The sequence below is a fragment of the Hypanus sabinus genome, chromosome 4 (genome assembly GCF_030144855.1).
Source record: "Hypanus sabinus isolate sHypSab1 chromosome 4, sHypSab1.hap1, whole genome shotgun sequence".
Lineage (NCBI taxonomy): Eukaryota > Metazoa > Chordata > Chondrichthyes > Myliobatiformes > Dasyatidae > Hypanus > Hypanus sabinus.
In genome coordinates this window covers 49057885-49074901 of record NC_082709.1, presented here as the reverse complement: position 1 = coordinate 49074901, position 17017 = coordinate 49057885, and the positions used below count along the sequence as shown (strand labels likewise).

The 17017-nt window shown below is 38.4% G+C and overlaps 1 protein-coding gene across 2 annotated transcripts; it reads left to right on the top strand.

The window, feature by feature from the left end:
- The first annotated feature begins 143 nt into the window (after positions 1-143).
- On the top strand, positions 144-17017 carry idh1 (isocitrate dehydrogenase (NADP(+)) 1). Of its 2 annotated transcripts, none has more exons than XM_059967045.1 (9): positions 144-301; positions 1606-1745; positions 4517-4808; positions 7619-7721; positions 8151-8328; positions 8621-8772; positions 9245-9385; positions 15067-15229; positions 16211-17017. In XM_059967045.1, exons 2-9 carry the CDS (start codon positions 1621-1623, stop codon positions 16302-16304), a joined length of 1248 nt encoding a protein of 415 aa, XP_059823028.1. In that variant the 5' UTR covers positions 144-301; positions 1606-1620; the 3' UTR covers positions 16305-17017. The 2 variants fall into 2 exon arrangements, with proteins under 2 accessions (XP_059823028.1, XP_059823026.1); XM_059967043.1 differs by lacking the exon at positions 144-301 and adding an exon at positions 535-746.

Genomic DNA, 17017 nt, shown 5'->3' with positions numbered 1-17017 from the left:
CTCACCCTCCGGCCCGAACCAGCCGCCTGCGAACTGCAACCACATCCCCGGGCGACTCAATGTGGTGAGTCCCGATTGGGCCGCACGGCGAGGCGAGGCGCCCCGCCGATTGGACGAAGCGCGTCACGTGGCGTGGCGTGGCGGAGCGAGTGGGCGGGACACCCGCAAGCGCCGACCACCAACCGGTACTGGGGGTTGTTCGTCTGGAGTCGGGGGTGACTGTAGGTTGAAGTTGGAGCCGGTGGTGCGGCAGCGAGCTGAGTGGGTGGGCACGTCTGTATTTGTCACTGGGCTCGGGAAGGTGAGCATTTTGCCGTGGGTTGTGTAAGGGAGCTCGGGTGGTTGGAATCAGTTGGAGTGAATGGACGCCTTTGTACAGATTGAGCCGGTGACTCTCAACCCCCGGCCACAGCCCATTGCGAAATCCGCTTCCACTCTCTCTCTTTTTACTTCGGTTGGTGTGTGACCTTTACTTTTCCCGCTGCAGCTTTCGTTCTTTTCAACTGCACCTTCTCCATTGCTTCCTGATGCATTTTGTGTTGTATACACAAACGCAGGTTCGGAGTCTCTCGGGCTTCAGAAATGAGAGAAAAGGCTACTTGACTGTGTCTGCAGCTCCTCCATTTCTGTTCTCCAGTTTATATCGTTGTGGCATTCGGGCCGTAACTGTTTAAAACTTGGAATTACTTGCGCGTCTTCCTCTGAAACCAAGCTATCACTCATTTGGTGTGAAACATTATTTTGCGGTTAGTTGTCAAACTATCTTGTTTCCCAACAGCAACAAGTAGATTGGATTTGCCACATATACCGGCCCGTTTTAGAAGAAAAAGATCTGCATTTACCTGGTGCCGTCCATTTCTCTTTCAGGACGTATCAAAGAACTTGCGAGCCTTTTAAAATCCCAATACAAGCTGATGAAGACAGATCCCACAAACACCAGCGTGTAGATAATCTCTTACTTTAATTTGAAAAAAGCCCAATGGGATTTTTTTTTTGGTAGCAATCTGAGAACGGATGGGGTCTCCATTAACTATTATTATCGCTGGGACTAATGTGATTTGACATTATTCTGAAGTACTGTTGGTTTGTTTTATTTGGGTCGCCATGTTTTCTTTCCAAGGATACCTCTCAATTTTGCCCCACCCCCCAACTGTCACTAGGCCCTTACAGGGAACCTTTTTGCAGTGTTGTGGCCTAGGCAAGCCCACGGCCTAATATTGTAACTAATGAACTGAGCAACCCTTTATTCATGTGATTTTGTCATTGACAGATCAGTTTTTGGTAATTTCTGAGAACTGGTCTGAATTGATGTAATACAAGCACAATATATTAATGTACATTTAAATTATAATAATTAAACTAGTTGGATAAATTCCCTGCAAAGGAGTGTTCTAAAGTTGTAAAACCAGCTTGTGAAACCTCTGAGGACATAGAGCAACCCTGTTAAAGTCATTGGTGTTGAGATGAAATTGAGCTGTTGGAATTTGAGAATCTGACTTGTTCTATTAATTTTACAGTATTCTAACATGTCCGGAACAATATCAACAAGAAAATCCAATTCAGTGAATTCATTTGACATTAATGCCTGCTTGTATTTCTATACAGAAACCTCACAAAACAATGTCAACAGTAAAGATACAAGTTGGTTCTGTGGTCGAAATGAAGGGAGATGAGATGACCAGAGTTATTTGGGAACTGATTAAAGAGAAACTCCTCTTTCCTTATTTGGAGATGGATCTACACAGGTTATAATTTAAAATATATTAAGGACATGTGGTTTGTAGTAATCCTGTTTTAAATAGTTAAAATAAAGAGACATCAAGTTTATTTAATTGTTGATATTTGTAGTTTGGAACTTGAAGTTTTTCCACTATTTTTAGGCCACCATTTTACTACTTGTCTGTCTCACCAAATGAGAATTCGAATTGCTGAATGATTCACTGACTTGATTCAATGACTTCACCGAAGGGGTTAGGAGAGTAATTTTAGCAATTTTCTTTGAACTGAGTTACTGAAATATTTACAGTTCAATTTCCTTTTGTAGGCTTCTGTAATTATTTCACAAGTAAAAGTAGTTATTTGAATACTCGTCCATGTTTACCATTCAAAATGCATTTATTATTAAAATATGTATATCAGATACAAACTTGGGATTTGTCTTCTTGGAGGCAGCCACAAAACAAAGAATCATGATAGAACCCTCTTTTTAAAGAAAACCCACACAACAAAGATTGTGAAATACCCAATATGTGAAAAGAAGAAATCGTGTAAACAAATAAGACATAGAACATGAATTGCAGAGTCCATGAAAGTGAGTCTACAACCACGGGGCCACTTTAGCACTTCATCAGCCTGGGGGTCTGATGACCGCAGGCCACACCCAAAAAGCCATTTCAGCGCTGTGGCGAATGAAGCCTCTTGGGACTAGTGAGCTGAACACTGGTTTGTCCTTTGCCCTTGTCCTTGTGCCATGACTTTTTAATCTGGCTTGGTGTTTAACTCGGCTGAACATTGTGCCCTTGAGCTTTTGCCCCACTGCTTTGATCCTGCCCGACGTCCGCTCCAGCAATGGCTGCCATGGCCGTGCCAGCATTCTCGAGTCCGGTTTGACAAATACTTCAGGATACAGCAAAAATCCCGGGTTGTATAGATGGTTCAAAAGCACGCTTGCCAAAGAGAAATTCCAGGCTGTAGATTGCAGTGATCATAGTTCAGAAAAAGTATTATTAATAGAATAGTTAGTTTTTTTGTTTGCTGCCCGCAAAATGTCGCCTTGCCTTGCCATCTTTGGTAGATATTAGCCAGGCTTGAATGGTATCCAGAATTTTGCAGATGTGTACAAGATAAAGCAGAATTTTGAAGCAATTAAAAGGGTTTCTTTAATTTATTGTGCTTTTCCTAAAAGTGAATGGTGCCAAATATGACTCTTGCGACAGCAGCAATTATGTTGGTTTAGTTTGGGCTGACAAGGCTTCCTATGTAAGTCAAACCTGAGTATTTTCAGGGACAATTACTTTTGTGCCTTTACAATTGAGCCTCTCTTCAATTTGCCACAGAAATTTGTGTGCAGTACAGGAGAGCAGTCCAAAACGTGTCATGGCTACTGTGATTTGCTTTCTAATTTGGCTGCATTGAAATGTAATGCTAAAAGTAATGCCTGTGCCTTGCACACCCCTTCTTATAAGTTAGTTTTAATTTTTCAGTTTTTGCCCACTAATCCCAACTTTACTTTTAGTTTTCTAATTTATATTTCTTACTCAGAGTTCTGCACACTGTGAGGATTCTTCACTGTGGTTGAAGATGTCTTGTTTCCTCCTTTGTTCACCATTAGCCATGGATTTGCTAAGGAGGGTGTCACATTGAATTGGATGTAGTTCATGAGAAGTCTGATCTGACATGCCCGTGGAATGTCTGTTGTTGGATGAGGATGAGTGAGGTTCCATTGCTGATTAGTGGGTAGTACTTGTATTAAATGGATAACAATGCTGAAACCCGATACTTGGATAAGCACTTTAGGTGAACTGCTAACTTCAGTGCAAGATTCTCTATAATTCTGAACAGAAAATGAGAGAATCTTTACAGGTGTCGCTTAAAAAAAATAAATGGGATTAATGAAATCAAACAAAAGAACCCAAAGAAAGTCCAATTCAGATTGAATGAAAAAAACATCAGTGGTGGTGGCCTTAGAATTATCAGATTGTCATACGAACTATCAATTTCAGTTATATCCTTCCAGCAGCAGACATGTGATTTACTTATTAGGTTTAGCTCATAACTGATCCACAATGATATTAACTGTTCTGAAATGACCATAAGGTACAGGAGCAGAATTAGACCATTTGACATATCAAGTCTGCTTTGCCATTTCAACATATCTGATCCAGTTTTTCCCTCTGCCTAATCTCCTGCCTTCACCCAGCCCTGACCAATCAAGAATCTTTCAGCCTCTGCTTTAAATATACATAAAGACTTGGCCTCCACAGCTGCCTGTGTTAAAGAATTACACAGATTCACCACTCTCTGGTTAAAGAAATTCCTCCTCATCTCCATTCTAAAGGACACCCCTCTATACTGAGGTTGTGTCCTCAGGTTTTAGACTCTCCCTCGGTAGGAAACATCCTCTCCACCTCCACTCTATCAAGGCCTTCGAAAGGTTTCAATGAAGTCACCCTTCATTCTTCTGAATTCTAGTGAATAAAGGCCCAGAGACATCAAACACTCTTCATGTAGCAAAACATTCAATCCTGGAATCATTTTCATGAACCTCCTTTGAACCCTCTTTGAAATGCTCAGGAGGCCTCTTCGTTTGAAGGATATGTAAGAAGAGGCATAAATTGTTGGCCTTGGCAGTAACACTCATATTTTGTAAATTACTTTAAAAGAAAGTTCCAGTAATTAGTGTTTAATTGTCCCTTGCATTCACTTAGAGGACAACTTTAGAAATGTTAATTAGAAAATGTCAATTTTAAGTTTAAGATTGAGCCACATTAAATGGAATCTTTTTTTCACATTGAAGTTATGACCTGGGTATTGAGCACCGTGATGCTACCGATGATCAGGTGACTATTGATGCTGCTGAAGCTATTAAAAAATATAATGTTGGAATAAAATGTGCCACCATCACACCTGACGAGAGCCGAGTGAAGGAATTTAAACTAAAGAATATGTGGAAATCACCCAATGGGACCATCCGCAACATCCTTGGTGGCACAGTATTTCGAGAGGCAATCATCTGTAAGAACATTCCAAGACTTGTATCTGGCTGGATCAAGCCAATCATCATTGGACGCCATGCATATGGAGACCAAGTAAGCCAAAATCACTTATTTTAAGTCAACATTTTAGCTGATGTGAATTTGCTTTCTAAATAATTGTATTTATCTTGAGAATCCCTAAAGACAAAGCATAAAATATTTTGGGTTCACATTACAGATTTCAAGGGCTTTGTGGTCCTCAGCTAGGTATGTTTGAGTTATTATATGGTTATCAAGTTGTACAGCCCTTTGGCCCACCATGTCCATGCTACCCATTTACCAATCTACACTAACCCCATTAGGTCTGTGGTCTTCTATGCCTTCAAGTACTTGTCTAGATGCCGCTTAAACATTGCGAGAGTATCTGCCTCCAACACCCCCTCAGCCAGCACAATCCAGGCTCTAACCATCTTGATGGGGGAAAAAATCCTCCCTGGATCCCCTCTAAACCACCTACTTACCTTTAGTCTATTTTCTCTTTTCCTAGACATGAGAAAAAGATAAAAAAATTTCAACTGCAGAAGAGTTGCATTTCTTCATATCCTTCAATGGTTCAAAGCAGACAAAAACTATATGTCCCTTTGTCATTTCCCTCAAAAGGTCTGTTTGTACTTGACCTACTTAGATAATGTGAAGGGAGTGTGACATGACCACAAATCTGGCATTTGGAGCCTCTTTTTTGAGGTTCTTTTCCGAATCAATGTGACTTGCATAAAACGAGGTTGCTTTGCTTTCTGAAGAAAACTACTTTCAAAGAAAGTTGGAGACAGAACTTGATATAATTTTTGCAATAATGAATTGTGATCCTAGTTTTCATTTGTAATATTCAATTTTAATTTGTTGCAACACAATCAGCAACAGGCATAGACTTTTCCAGAAGCAGCTGTCTCCAGCCAACCTTTTGGATCTTATTACATGATCTCTGTTTGCAGAGTGTTTCTTAATAATGCCCACTGTGTAAATGGATGTCCAATTGTATTTTTTTTGCTTGACTTGGATGCCTTCCAATTTGCACTGGGCCATGAGTTTTACCAGGTAGAAGCTTTACCAGGTGCTAAAATGCAGCCGATGTAGAAAACTGTATTATTGTTTTCTCCATGCATAATTTTTAGAAAAGACTATTGTATTCTGAAGGAACCTTTCTTCCAATCCTCAGCTGATCTACTTTCTTTTTCCTTTGTCTCTGCGGCCATGAAGTACAAAGTGACCCCAGTTCCACCCTACCGTCCTGTGCTAGTGGAGTTTGCACATTTTCCTAACATAATGTCCGTTTCCTATGAATTCTCCTGTTTTCTTCTAATTCCAACATTGTGTGGTTAAGTTAATTGGCCACTGTAGATTCCCCCTGATGTATATGGGAGTATTAAAGTTCGGAAGGAGCTGATGGGATTTTTTTCTTTGCAAAAGGAAATGGGCTCAGTGCAGTTGGATGCTGTATGATTAGTACCAATTAAGTGGGCCAAAGGGCCTCATTGTGTTGTGTAACTATTTAGTGTCTGGATATTGTATTGTAAAAATGGGGAAAAATACAATGTTCTAGATAAGGTCAAATAATTACTGTCCATGTTATCGTTGAGATCTCCTTTTAGATGTGCAGCTTTGAAACAGACTCTTTGACCTACAAAGTTCACTGAATCCATTACACCAATCTACACTATTCCTTGTATTAGGTCTTAAACATGTATCTCTTAAACACTTTTTATCCCTTCTTGTTTGAACCTTTAACGGAGTGGAATAGATTTTTTTTTTCTCTTTAGTGTTTGATGCAATAGAAATAGGAACAATGTTGCAGAGTTAAAGATTTTTTAACAATTCATTTAAGGCAGAAGGGCAAACTCTCCTTGTGATGTATACACCTACAATTTATTCCTTTTGCAGAGGTACAGAGTTTCACAGTTGCAGTTAAACCTGAGTAGATCTGGAAACATTGCTAAGAGATTGTAGAATGACTAGGCATAACTGTTGCAACATTAAAGCCACATTAAATCATTATCAAATGATCCTTGTACTCCTGTCTGTATGGAACCAAAAGTGAACTGTTCGGAAAGTTATTGTGCAATTAAACTGAAGATGTGCACAATATTGTATTTACCTTTTGTAGATTTTGCAAATTATTTAAAAATACTAAATAACATTTAGCTTAATTCCTATATATACCATAGCTGTGTAGGGGAAAAAAGTCTTTAAGATTATGATTTGAATTGCTTCCTTCACTGATCTATCACCTCCCCGTAGTTTTGTTTCTTATTGTGTCTTGTTTTCCCTGCTCACCTGTAAAAGCGCATAATTTGCTTTTCAGAGATAAATTTTATTTTATCAGTTTCTGCATTCTTGCTCTGCTGTGAAATATCTTAAAATTTCTTTCTTGTATTAAAGAAGCTATCGAAAGTTAAGTTATTCAGGATCCATATTTGAATATGAACACCAAGGAAGGTGAAAGGAGAGAAGTGATTCATGTGGAAAGATGAGAATAAGAACATCTAATACCTTCCAAAATTTATGCAAATAGTTAATGCACTCAGTGGTCTGTATAGACATTCATGAATGTGCCTAATCCATACTGTGTGAAATGTAAAACAATGAAGAATGTATTTTGATACAAAAGGCAAAACTGTAATGAAACTAAGTGCAAGTGGGTTAATTAACAAAGCTGTTCAGCAGTAAGATGACCTAATGATCTCAACTGGACATAGAATGAAATGTCCAGTACGTAAATAATGTGATTTTTTTTTTCCCAGCGCAGTGTCTCTTCTTAAATATTCCACTCAAGTGTATTAGAATATTATTAAAATACTATTCACTAGTCCAGCACAAATGAAGCTCCAAGCCTGATAGGTTAATGAAGTTTTCCTATATTTCTACAGTATAGAGCTACAGACTTTGTTGTGCCTGGTCCCGGTACAGTTGAAATCAAGTACATACCCATTAATGGCGAGCCTGTTACCTATGCTGTTCATAACTTCAAAGGTGAGGTTTGCATAAGGTAAAAATGTATACTTCAAAGTCTGTACATTTCCGTTTACTTCATGAAGCTTTCTTCGTCCTCTGTGATCCCATCCCTCATGTTATTAGACAGGTATTGTTCTGCATATTAATTTCTTGTACAGAGCCAGTAGCTTCACTCTCAAGATAGACGATAGGTTAAATTTGTACTCCTTTAAGGTGGGTTAGAATTTATTTAAACAAGCAACATAAAACTTCTACACAAACTAAGACATGCTTGGAAATATAAACTATGTTTATTGTTATGGATGGTAGGACCTAGGAACTTAATTTAATTTTTTTCAAAAACACTCAGGTTTAATAAGGATATAGAGGATATTAATACAAATATCTGCTTTTTGTATGTTTAATGTGAGTTTGTTTAAAATAAAATCACTAACTTTTCTATTACAGATGGTGGAGGAGTTGCTCTGGGAATGTACAACACTGACAGCTCTATTAGGGATTTTGCTCATAGCTCCTTCCAACAAGCTCTTGCTAAAGGTTGGCCATTATACATGAGCACAAAGAATACCATACTGAAGCGATATGATGGACGATTCAAGGACATATTCCAGGAAATCTATGAAAAGTAACTTTATCTTCACATAAACGTTTCAAAAATATTTTCCCAACCCTCTGTTCTCCTTTAAACATTCATTGATTTACTCTGCTGCCAGAAATACTACTGTTTGAAGTTGGGGGGGGGGGGGGGAATTGTGCAGAGGTTAGCAATTGAGTACTCAAAGGAGATAGGCAGTATAAATTTAAATATTTGGAGAGTTTGATTTTCCAAGAAAAGTTGAGGTAAGAAGGTTAATTGCCCATCTTCATTTAAGACCATGAAAATATCTTCCCTAACCTAGAATTTCTTTCTGTTACAGACAATACAAAGCACAATTTGAGGCCAAAGGAATCTGGTACGAGCATAGGCTAATTGATGACATGGTAGCTCAAGCATTAAAATCTGAGGGTGGTTTTGTTTGGGCCTGTAAGAATTATGACGGCGACGTGCAATCTGACTCTATTGCACAAGGTGATCTTTCCAATAGAGTTATTTATCTATTTGTAATAAATCACCGTAGATTTATAGTTTAGTTTGATCAGATGCTTCTATATCAGTTTCTTAAATTTCTAATTTTAAGAATGCATGTAAAATACAAATCTAACTTGAGGAATCGCAGTGATGAATTCAAGAATTGTGAAAATATTGCATTCAGTTCTGTCAAATTGACTCACTGAGCAGAAACTAAGGAAAAGTTGGCTCTACCTCAACCTACAGTTTTATAATTGACTATTCTACTTGTCTTTCGTACATTGGTTGTTTGTTCGTCCTGTTGAGGTGTGGTCTTTCATTGATTCTATTGTGATTTGGTGTGTATCCCAAAAGAAAATGAATCTCAGGGTCAAACATAGTGAAATGTATGTATTTTGATAATAAATTTACTTTGAAATCTGAATGTTGGATGTAATTTTAATTCTTTGAAATTTTTTAAATTGTGTTGTAGGATATGGTTCATTGGGATTGATGACAAGTGTTTTAATTTGTCCTGATGGCAAGACGGTAGAAGCCGAGGCTGCCCATGGCACTGTAACACGTCATTACCGAATGTACCAACAGGGCAAAGAGACCTCAACTAATCCAATTGGTAAAATGATTTTGATTTTTGTTCCTTATACAGAATTAATTACAAGTATATCATTCAATTTATTTGATATTTGTGTTGCATAATAGCCACAAGCAGTACATTGTTGCTGTAAATTACATGATATTAGTCTATTACAGAAATATAGTCTTAAAATGTTTTTGTCAAAATGGAGATCAACATAGTGCAATAATTCCAATTTCTATTCTATGGAGTACAGTTTCTGCAGATTTTGTAATATTGCTGTTTAGGGCTCAATTTTCATTGAGGTTCTTTATCTATCCATTGTTACTTGTTTAAAAATGGAGATTTATAGTTTGTATATACTTTTTTGATGGGCATGAATTTGGGGTGCTCAAGTTGTTCAAGCTTTTAGAAGTTGAAAAACCATTGATTTCAAAATCTGGATCAAGTAGGTTTGATAATAACTTGGTTATGTAACAGGGATTTAAGTATGAGTGTCAGTTACAGGATGTGGGTAAGGCAGCATTTATTCTGCAATTCTTGGTTTCAGTCATTAACCACAGTTTGGAACTTAGATTCATAGAGGCACAGAACACTTTGGTCTATCTAGTCAATGCCAAACCATTAATTTGTGTAGCCACATCAATCTGCATCTGGGCCAGAGCTCTTCATTCCCCTCCCATCCAAATTTCTCTTAAATGTTGAAATTAACTCCGCGTCCCCCCACTTCTGCTGCCAGTTGTTCCTCACTCTAACGACCTTCTGAAAGAAGAAGTTCCCTGTCATGTTCCCCTTAAATATTTCACCTTTCACCCCTAACCCATTACCTCTGGTTATAATCTCACCCAACCTCAGTGGAAAAAGCCAATCTATACCTCTCATAATTTTGTATATCTCTACCAAATCTCCCTTCAATCTCCTATGTTCCCGGGAATAAAGTCCTAACCTTTTCAACCTTTCCCTATAACTGAGATCCTCAAGTCCTGGCAATATCCTTGTAAGTATCTCTGCACTCCTTCAATCTTATTGACACCTTTCCTATTGGTAGGTCTCCAAAACTGCACCTGATACTCCAGATGGGCCTCACCGATGTCTTATACAACTTCAACATAACATCCCAACTCGTGTACTCAATACTTTGATCTATGAAGGCCAACATGCCAAAAGCTTCCTTTACAATCCTATCTAACTATGACACTACTTTCAAGGAACTATGAGTCTGTATTCCCAGATCTGTTCATTCTATAACACTCCGCAGTGCCCTACCACTGTATAAGGTCTGCCCTGGTTGGTCCTCCAAAAGTACAACTCCTCACACTTGTCTGCATTAGCTTTTCATCTGCCATTTTTTGGCCCATTTTTCCAGCTCATCCAGATCCTGCTGCAAGCTTTAATACTTTTCCTTGCTATCCACTTTACTCTGAATCTTGGTGTCATCTGCAAATTTACTGATCCTCTAGTATTCTACAGGGGTTGGTGTTGGGACTGCTTCTTTCGCGTTACAGGTAGTCCCCGAGTTACGAATGTTCGACTTACGGACAGCTTGTACTTACGAACGGAGGGAGGAGAACACCATCAGCCATTTTAAGTTGTTGCCATTAACACTGTGTTGAGTGTGTAACTTTGTATTTGGCTTAAATATTTCTTAGCAAGATTCACCCTGACCACCCCCTCCCCTTTTCCAGTCAGCACCGCCCCCACTTGTCCCATTTAACGTGTCTCAGTGTAGGTGGATTTTAGGACCTGGGGGAGCAGATGACCTGCTGCCCGCAGCTGCTGCTGTATTTTTTTTTATTAAGTGCGATCAGAAATGCTGATCAAGTCAGCTAGTTCCTAAAGAGAACTCTAATAGGCCAATAAGTCTGTTCACTGCTGCTCAGCAATAGAACATAAAATCCACAGTTTTCTGTTCCGTTGATGGAAAACGAACACGATTGAAAATAAACTGGAAATAATAAAGCAATTGGAAAGAGTTGAAACACAGTCAGTCATTGGAAAAGCTTTAGGCTACAGTCGGTCAACAATCGGAACAACTTTAAAGGATACAGGTAAAGGATAAAGTGAGAATAATGGAGCATGTGAAAGGCCCGAAGAAAGCTACAATTATAGCTAAGCAATGCAGTGGTTTAATTATTGAAATACTTACGGTTCTTTAAGTGTTTTATATGCATAGAAAGGTAAAATATATACGATATACTAAGACAAACGTCTGACTAACTGATGCTAAATAATACCGGATGTACCTGTTCCGACTTGCGTATACATCCGACTTAAAGGCGGACTCAGAAACGGAACTTGTTTGTAACCCGAGGACTGCCTGTATATGTCAGTGATTAGGATGACAGAATTGATGGCTTTGTGGCCAAGTTTGCAGATGATACAAAGGTAGCAGCATATAGTGCTGAGGAAGCAGGGAGTCCGCAAAAAGATTTTGACAGATTGAAAGGGCAAAGAAGTGGCAGATGGCATATAGTGTAGGGTAGTCTTTGTGCTCGATTCCCTAAAGTAGTGGTTGCTAACCCGTCGATCGCAATTGACTAGTTGAACTTTGAGACTTTCCCAGTAGATCCCGAAAAGAAAAATAAATACACAAATATTGTTGAGAGATTGTTTCTGGGTTGCGGGGGTTTAGTTCCGTTCTTCCTGCCCAGTGCGCATGTGTGTAGCTCCTCTCGCACTACGCTGTGTAATTCAGTGGTCCCCAACCACCGGGCTGGGAGGAACCAATGAGTCGGTTGCACCTTTCCTCATTCCCTGTCAGCGCACTGTTGAACTTGAACGCACTTGAGGTCATCAGCCGCCTAAACGCAGTGATACCCTCACGCCGAGGACCACTGGTTGGCCTCGGGCAGCAGATGGGAAGTGCCGCCGCTACTGGCCTGGAGCGCTGCCTCTAAACCTGTTTAGCACACTGAATGTTTGTGGGGAACCTGGTGCTAAAATATTTGCAGATGGCCTCATTCGGGCTCAGCGCTCCGTAACTATCAGAGCAGCTACCTCGCTGCAATCTACTGAAACAAACTTTTGTTGGCCGATAGATCCTACTGGGGGGGGGGGGGGTGGGCAGAACCACTCCCTGATTGCTCTGGACTGCGACTGCCACCCCCCCCCCCCCGGTACAGGGACCACCAGACCTGACCTTGTCCTCTCAACCGACCCACAAGCAACCATACCTGGCCAAGGAGTCTGAGAGTCTGACAGTCTGGGAGGCTGTCTGAGGCAATGAAGCCCAATGAGTCTAAGCACCCAGCACTTAAAGACAAACGTGTTGAGTTTTATGAACAGCGCGGGACAGAAGCTAAGTGCCGAGAGCCGTGAAATTGAGGAATAGACTGGACATAAGGAACCTGCTTTGTGTTTAACACCAACACCCCCCCCACCGGTCAGCAAGAATATTGTCAAAGTTAAACCAGTCCATAGTGCATAAGAGTTTGGGTACCCCTGGTGTTCATACATTATTTCTACTTCTGGGTTGCGGGGTTTTACTTCTGGTCTTTTTTGTCCTGGTGCGCATGCGTGTAACTAATTGCTCTGGGGTTGATCTTGCTTTGAACTAAGGCCGAGATAGGGGATCTGGGGCTTAAAAAGGTTGGTGACCACTACCCTAAAGGTTATCTTGCAGGTTGAGTTAGTGGTAAGGAAGGCAAATGCAATGTTAGCATTCATTTCAATTAAATTCATTCATATAAGAACAAGTATGTAATGTTGAAGCCTTATAAAACATTGGTCCAGACCACACTTGGAGCATTGTGAGCAGATATGGGCCCCTTTTCTAAGAAAAAATGTGCTGGTATTTCAGAGGGTCCAGAGGATGTTCACGAGAGTGATTCCAGAAATGAAAGTTAATACATGAGTAGCACTTGATGGTTCTGGGCCTGTACTTGCTGGAGTTTAGAAGAATGAGGGTGGCGATCTCATTAAAACCCATTGAATATTGAAATGTTTGGTCAGAGTCAGAATAGAAGAACATCCATTTGGAATAGAGATGAGGAGGAACTTTCAGCAGAGGGTAGTGAATCTTTGGAGTTCATTGCCACAGACAGTTGTGGAGGTGAGGTCCTTGGGTATATTTAAAGGAGAGGTTGATAAATTCTTGATTAGTCAAGACATCAAATGTTACAGGAAGAAGACAGGAGAATTGGGTTGAGAGGGACAATAAAACAGCAATAATGGGATGGCAGAGCAGACAATGGGCTGAATGGCCTAATTCTGCTGCTGTCTTGTCTTTCCTGTAATATTGACACCCTTCTCTCCCCACAGAAGCCATCTGATCTGAGTATTGCCAGCATTAGTCTTAGTTTGGAATTGATGCAACTGGGGTGTTCTGTAACTCAAGTCAAGTACTTTAAAAAAAAACTGCCTGCCCACAACTATTTCCTCATTGGACAGCCTAAAGAATAGTTGTGTCACTTTGATTTTCTGAGTCACTCAATCACAGGCATTCCACTTGTCTGCAACTTAAAATGCTGGTTCTCATTTTCCCATTTCTGACTATCTGATTTTTGTTTTGTTAATAGGTTTCTGGTATCCACAGTTTTGTTTGCTGTTTAAGATTGAGGTCTATAGTTGAATTAGTATCTCATTGGGTGAATTGTAAATGATTAATTTACAATGTAAAGATATTATAGACTCAGTTTGCTTTGGATCGTGTTCCCAGAATTGAAGGTCATGTACACATGCATCAGGTATGTCAGATCTGTTCTCTCCCTAGTTAAGTTTCTTTTCAAGTATTTACAGTTCCTTTTAGATGTGGCCTAGGTTGAACGAATAGTTAAAGGAGAAACCAAAACTGTGCTGCCCCATTCTCCTAATCTCCTGCTAAGCCATTAGTTTTGTGGTAGCTTTAGAGGGCTCTTTTTGTAATTATTTTTCCACAAGAATTTTCTCAATTGAAACAAATATGTTGGAAACGTGGAGAAGGCCAAGCAACATCTGTGGAATGTGAAATAACAGCATACAGGTTAAAGACCCTTTGTAAATCATATTTTATTCTAACCAAGAGTTCTACAATGTACGTATAATTTACCTAGCTACTTCTGATATCTGACCAACTTTACTTCACTTGAATTTAGTTATACTCTTCGTTATTTCACTGTCTTTAGTAATGTCTTAAATTTGCCTTTACCCAAAATGAGTTTCCAATCTTATCCATAACAGACTATTTACTGGATCTTCAGTCATCTATAATTCACTCTTATTGCCTTTGGAGAGTTGTAACGCTCTCAACTTTAGTTCATTTTCTCACCTGTCAATGAATTCAAACCTGTCTGTCCTGCAGTCCAGTAAGCACTATTTGCTTGCTTGTCCATGTCCAACTAAGTTGTATCTGCAGATTTAACTTTAAATCTTTTCAGTTCCCCCCCCCCATTGTCTGTTATTTTTGTAACTTACAAATTTAGTTCTTTCCTATCCTATGCTCTTTTCAGCATATCATTAAGTTTGTCAAACTTTCCCTTACTTCAAAAACCAGGTGAGTAAATTTTGTCCCCTTAATCAAGTGAATTATCTCCTGTTTATTTGAAAAAAAAATCCCAGAATTTTCAACCCACTATGTCCTTCCCCCACAGCTTGATATATACTCCATACTTTTCCTTCCCTGAGAAACATGATGTATTTGATTTAATGGGAGATAGTTTATTGAATCATAAATTAATTAAGATTATTTTATTTTGCCCTTTGCAATTAAACTTGCATTTAAAAATTTCTTCTACCATTCTAAGCTTCAATCTTTGCCTGGACTCGAGGATTATCTCATAGAGCAAAGCTGGATGGCAACTCTGCACTGCAGAACTTTTGTACGACCTTGGAAAATGTATGTGTAGAAACCATTGAGTCTGGTTTCATGACTAAAGATTTAGCTGCATGTATCAAAGGTCTGCCAAAGTAAGTATAAACCATTTCTTGGGGCTCTTAAGGAATTGTAAATATTATTTTAGAAACCTGTAATATGCTTTTTTGGCACGTTTATTCTAGATTAATAATTAGTACTTTTTGCCTGCTTGTCATGATACATGCAGTTATATTTAAGTACTTTATGCTAAGCTATACAGCAGACTTATCATATGGGAAGATAATGGCATCAACTATATAGCTTCTAGTAATTAACTTTAAAAATTAAAATGAAAGCCTTAGTGCTATCACCTAATCGTCAGCAGGTACATTTAAGTATTAATTTCCTGCAATCATTATTAAAACTCACACACACACACATCAGATCTATTCCATTTAATTCTGATACAAATAATTGATATCTGGAGCTGGAAAAAGGTTATGCTTGCAAGGTTATCTTAAGTGAGCTTTGGCTACAATTGTTTAACCCATACAGATAACTGCCAGATTTTTGAAAATTAGTGGGTTGATAATTACTGTTTAGTGTACTAAATAATAAAAGAAACAGGGTCTGAATTTAATCAAAGAAGTTTGGCTCTTGATGTCTAGTTATCAAAAATAAGCATTACATTAAACTCATGGTACATTTCAGATTTTCATAAATTTATCTTGTGGTTTATTGCCTGAATCAGTCTTAAATCTTTTTCTCCTAAATAAATTTAGTCTGCAAATACAAACATGGTATTGACCTTTTCAATCCCCAGACACAGCTGCGTGTGTCTAGATATTGTATAGATAAAAGCATTCAGGCTAAAGAGCAAGAATTAGTGATCTTAACGCAACCTAAAAATGTTTTAAAGATTGCTAGAGTGTGGAAGAAGGAATATTAGCCTTATTTCGTATATATAAGCTGTTAAAGTAATATGTCAGGTAAATTCATAATATCTAGCTTTTAAATATGACAAACTAATTTAAAATGTCTAGCTTTGTACTTTTAATAGTTTGGTAGTAATTCATTTTGTTTTTGTATTGAAGTGTTCAACGGTCTGACTTTCTGAATACTTTCGAATTTATGGACAAACTTGCGGAGAATCTTAAACTGAAGCAAATGTCTTCACACAAGCTTTAAAATGTACTTTATATGTATTGTTAACCTGTACTGTTAATCATGGCTAATGTACACTACACTGTTTAATCATGGTTGCTTCAGTGCATTGAATGGTCAAATGTCTTGTTCCATGTCAAACCTATCTTTTGAGGAATGAGCTGAATATATTAAGAGCATTTAGGAATTGCTATATCAAGCAGATCAGAACACTTGTAAAACATTGCATATTAGAATTGAGCTACTGGAAAAGTTGCTGGTTTGATCATGACTTGTTTTCACTGAGTAATTGAAGTATAAATATTATGTACTGTTTACAGTGAGACTTTCACTACAGCTATAAACAAGTAAGGCACAAGTTAATTACAATTCATATCTAGGAGAAAATTAATTACTTGCAAAAATGGATGTAATATAATCTTCAGTTGATGTTTAATTTATCAACTTTTAAGCAAAGGAAGGAAATAATTAAAAGGATTTTGGGTTTATGGGCCATTCTGTATACTTCCAAAATGGTTTAAATTCAAAGATTCAAATTCTGACTATAGTACTCCATTTGATCACTAGAAATGGCCTAACTTTTTTCTCTGTCTGGAAACTAAAGTGGTAAAGAGAGATCAGAACTCTTAATTGAGGCTAATGTTTCAAAAATTCTTTTGTTGGACTACTGAAGTATATAATTATTTTACAATTGCACATTAATATTTACTATTCAAATACAAAAAAAATTCATTGAG

Excerpts from the sequence above, each read along its gene's own strand:
- idh1 (XM_059967045.1), top strand. The coding sequence starts at position 1,621 with ATGTCAACAGTAAAGATACAAGTTGGTTCTGTGGTCGAAATGAAGGGA. Across the intron at positions 1,746-4,516 it reads TTGGAGATGGATCTACACAG|TTATGACCTGGGTATTGAGC; the intron begins GTTATAATTTAA and ends TTCACATTGAAG. Across the intron at positions 15,230-16,210 it reads TGTATCAAAGGTCTGCCAAA|TGTTCAACGGTCTGACTTTC; the intron begins GTAAGTATAAAC and ends TTTGTATTGAAG.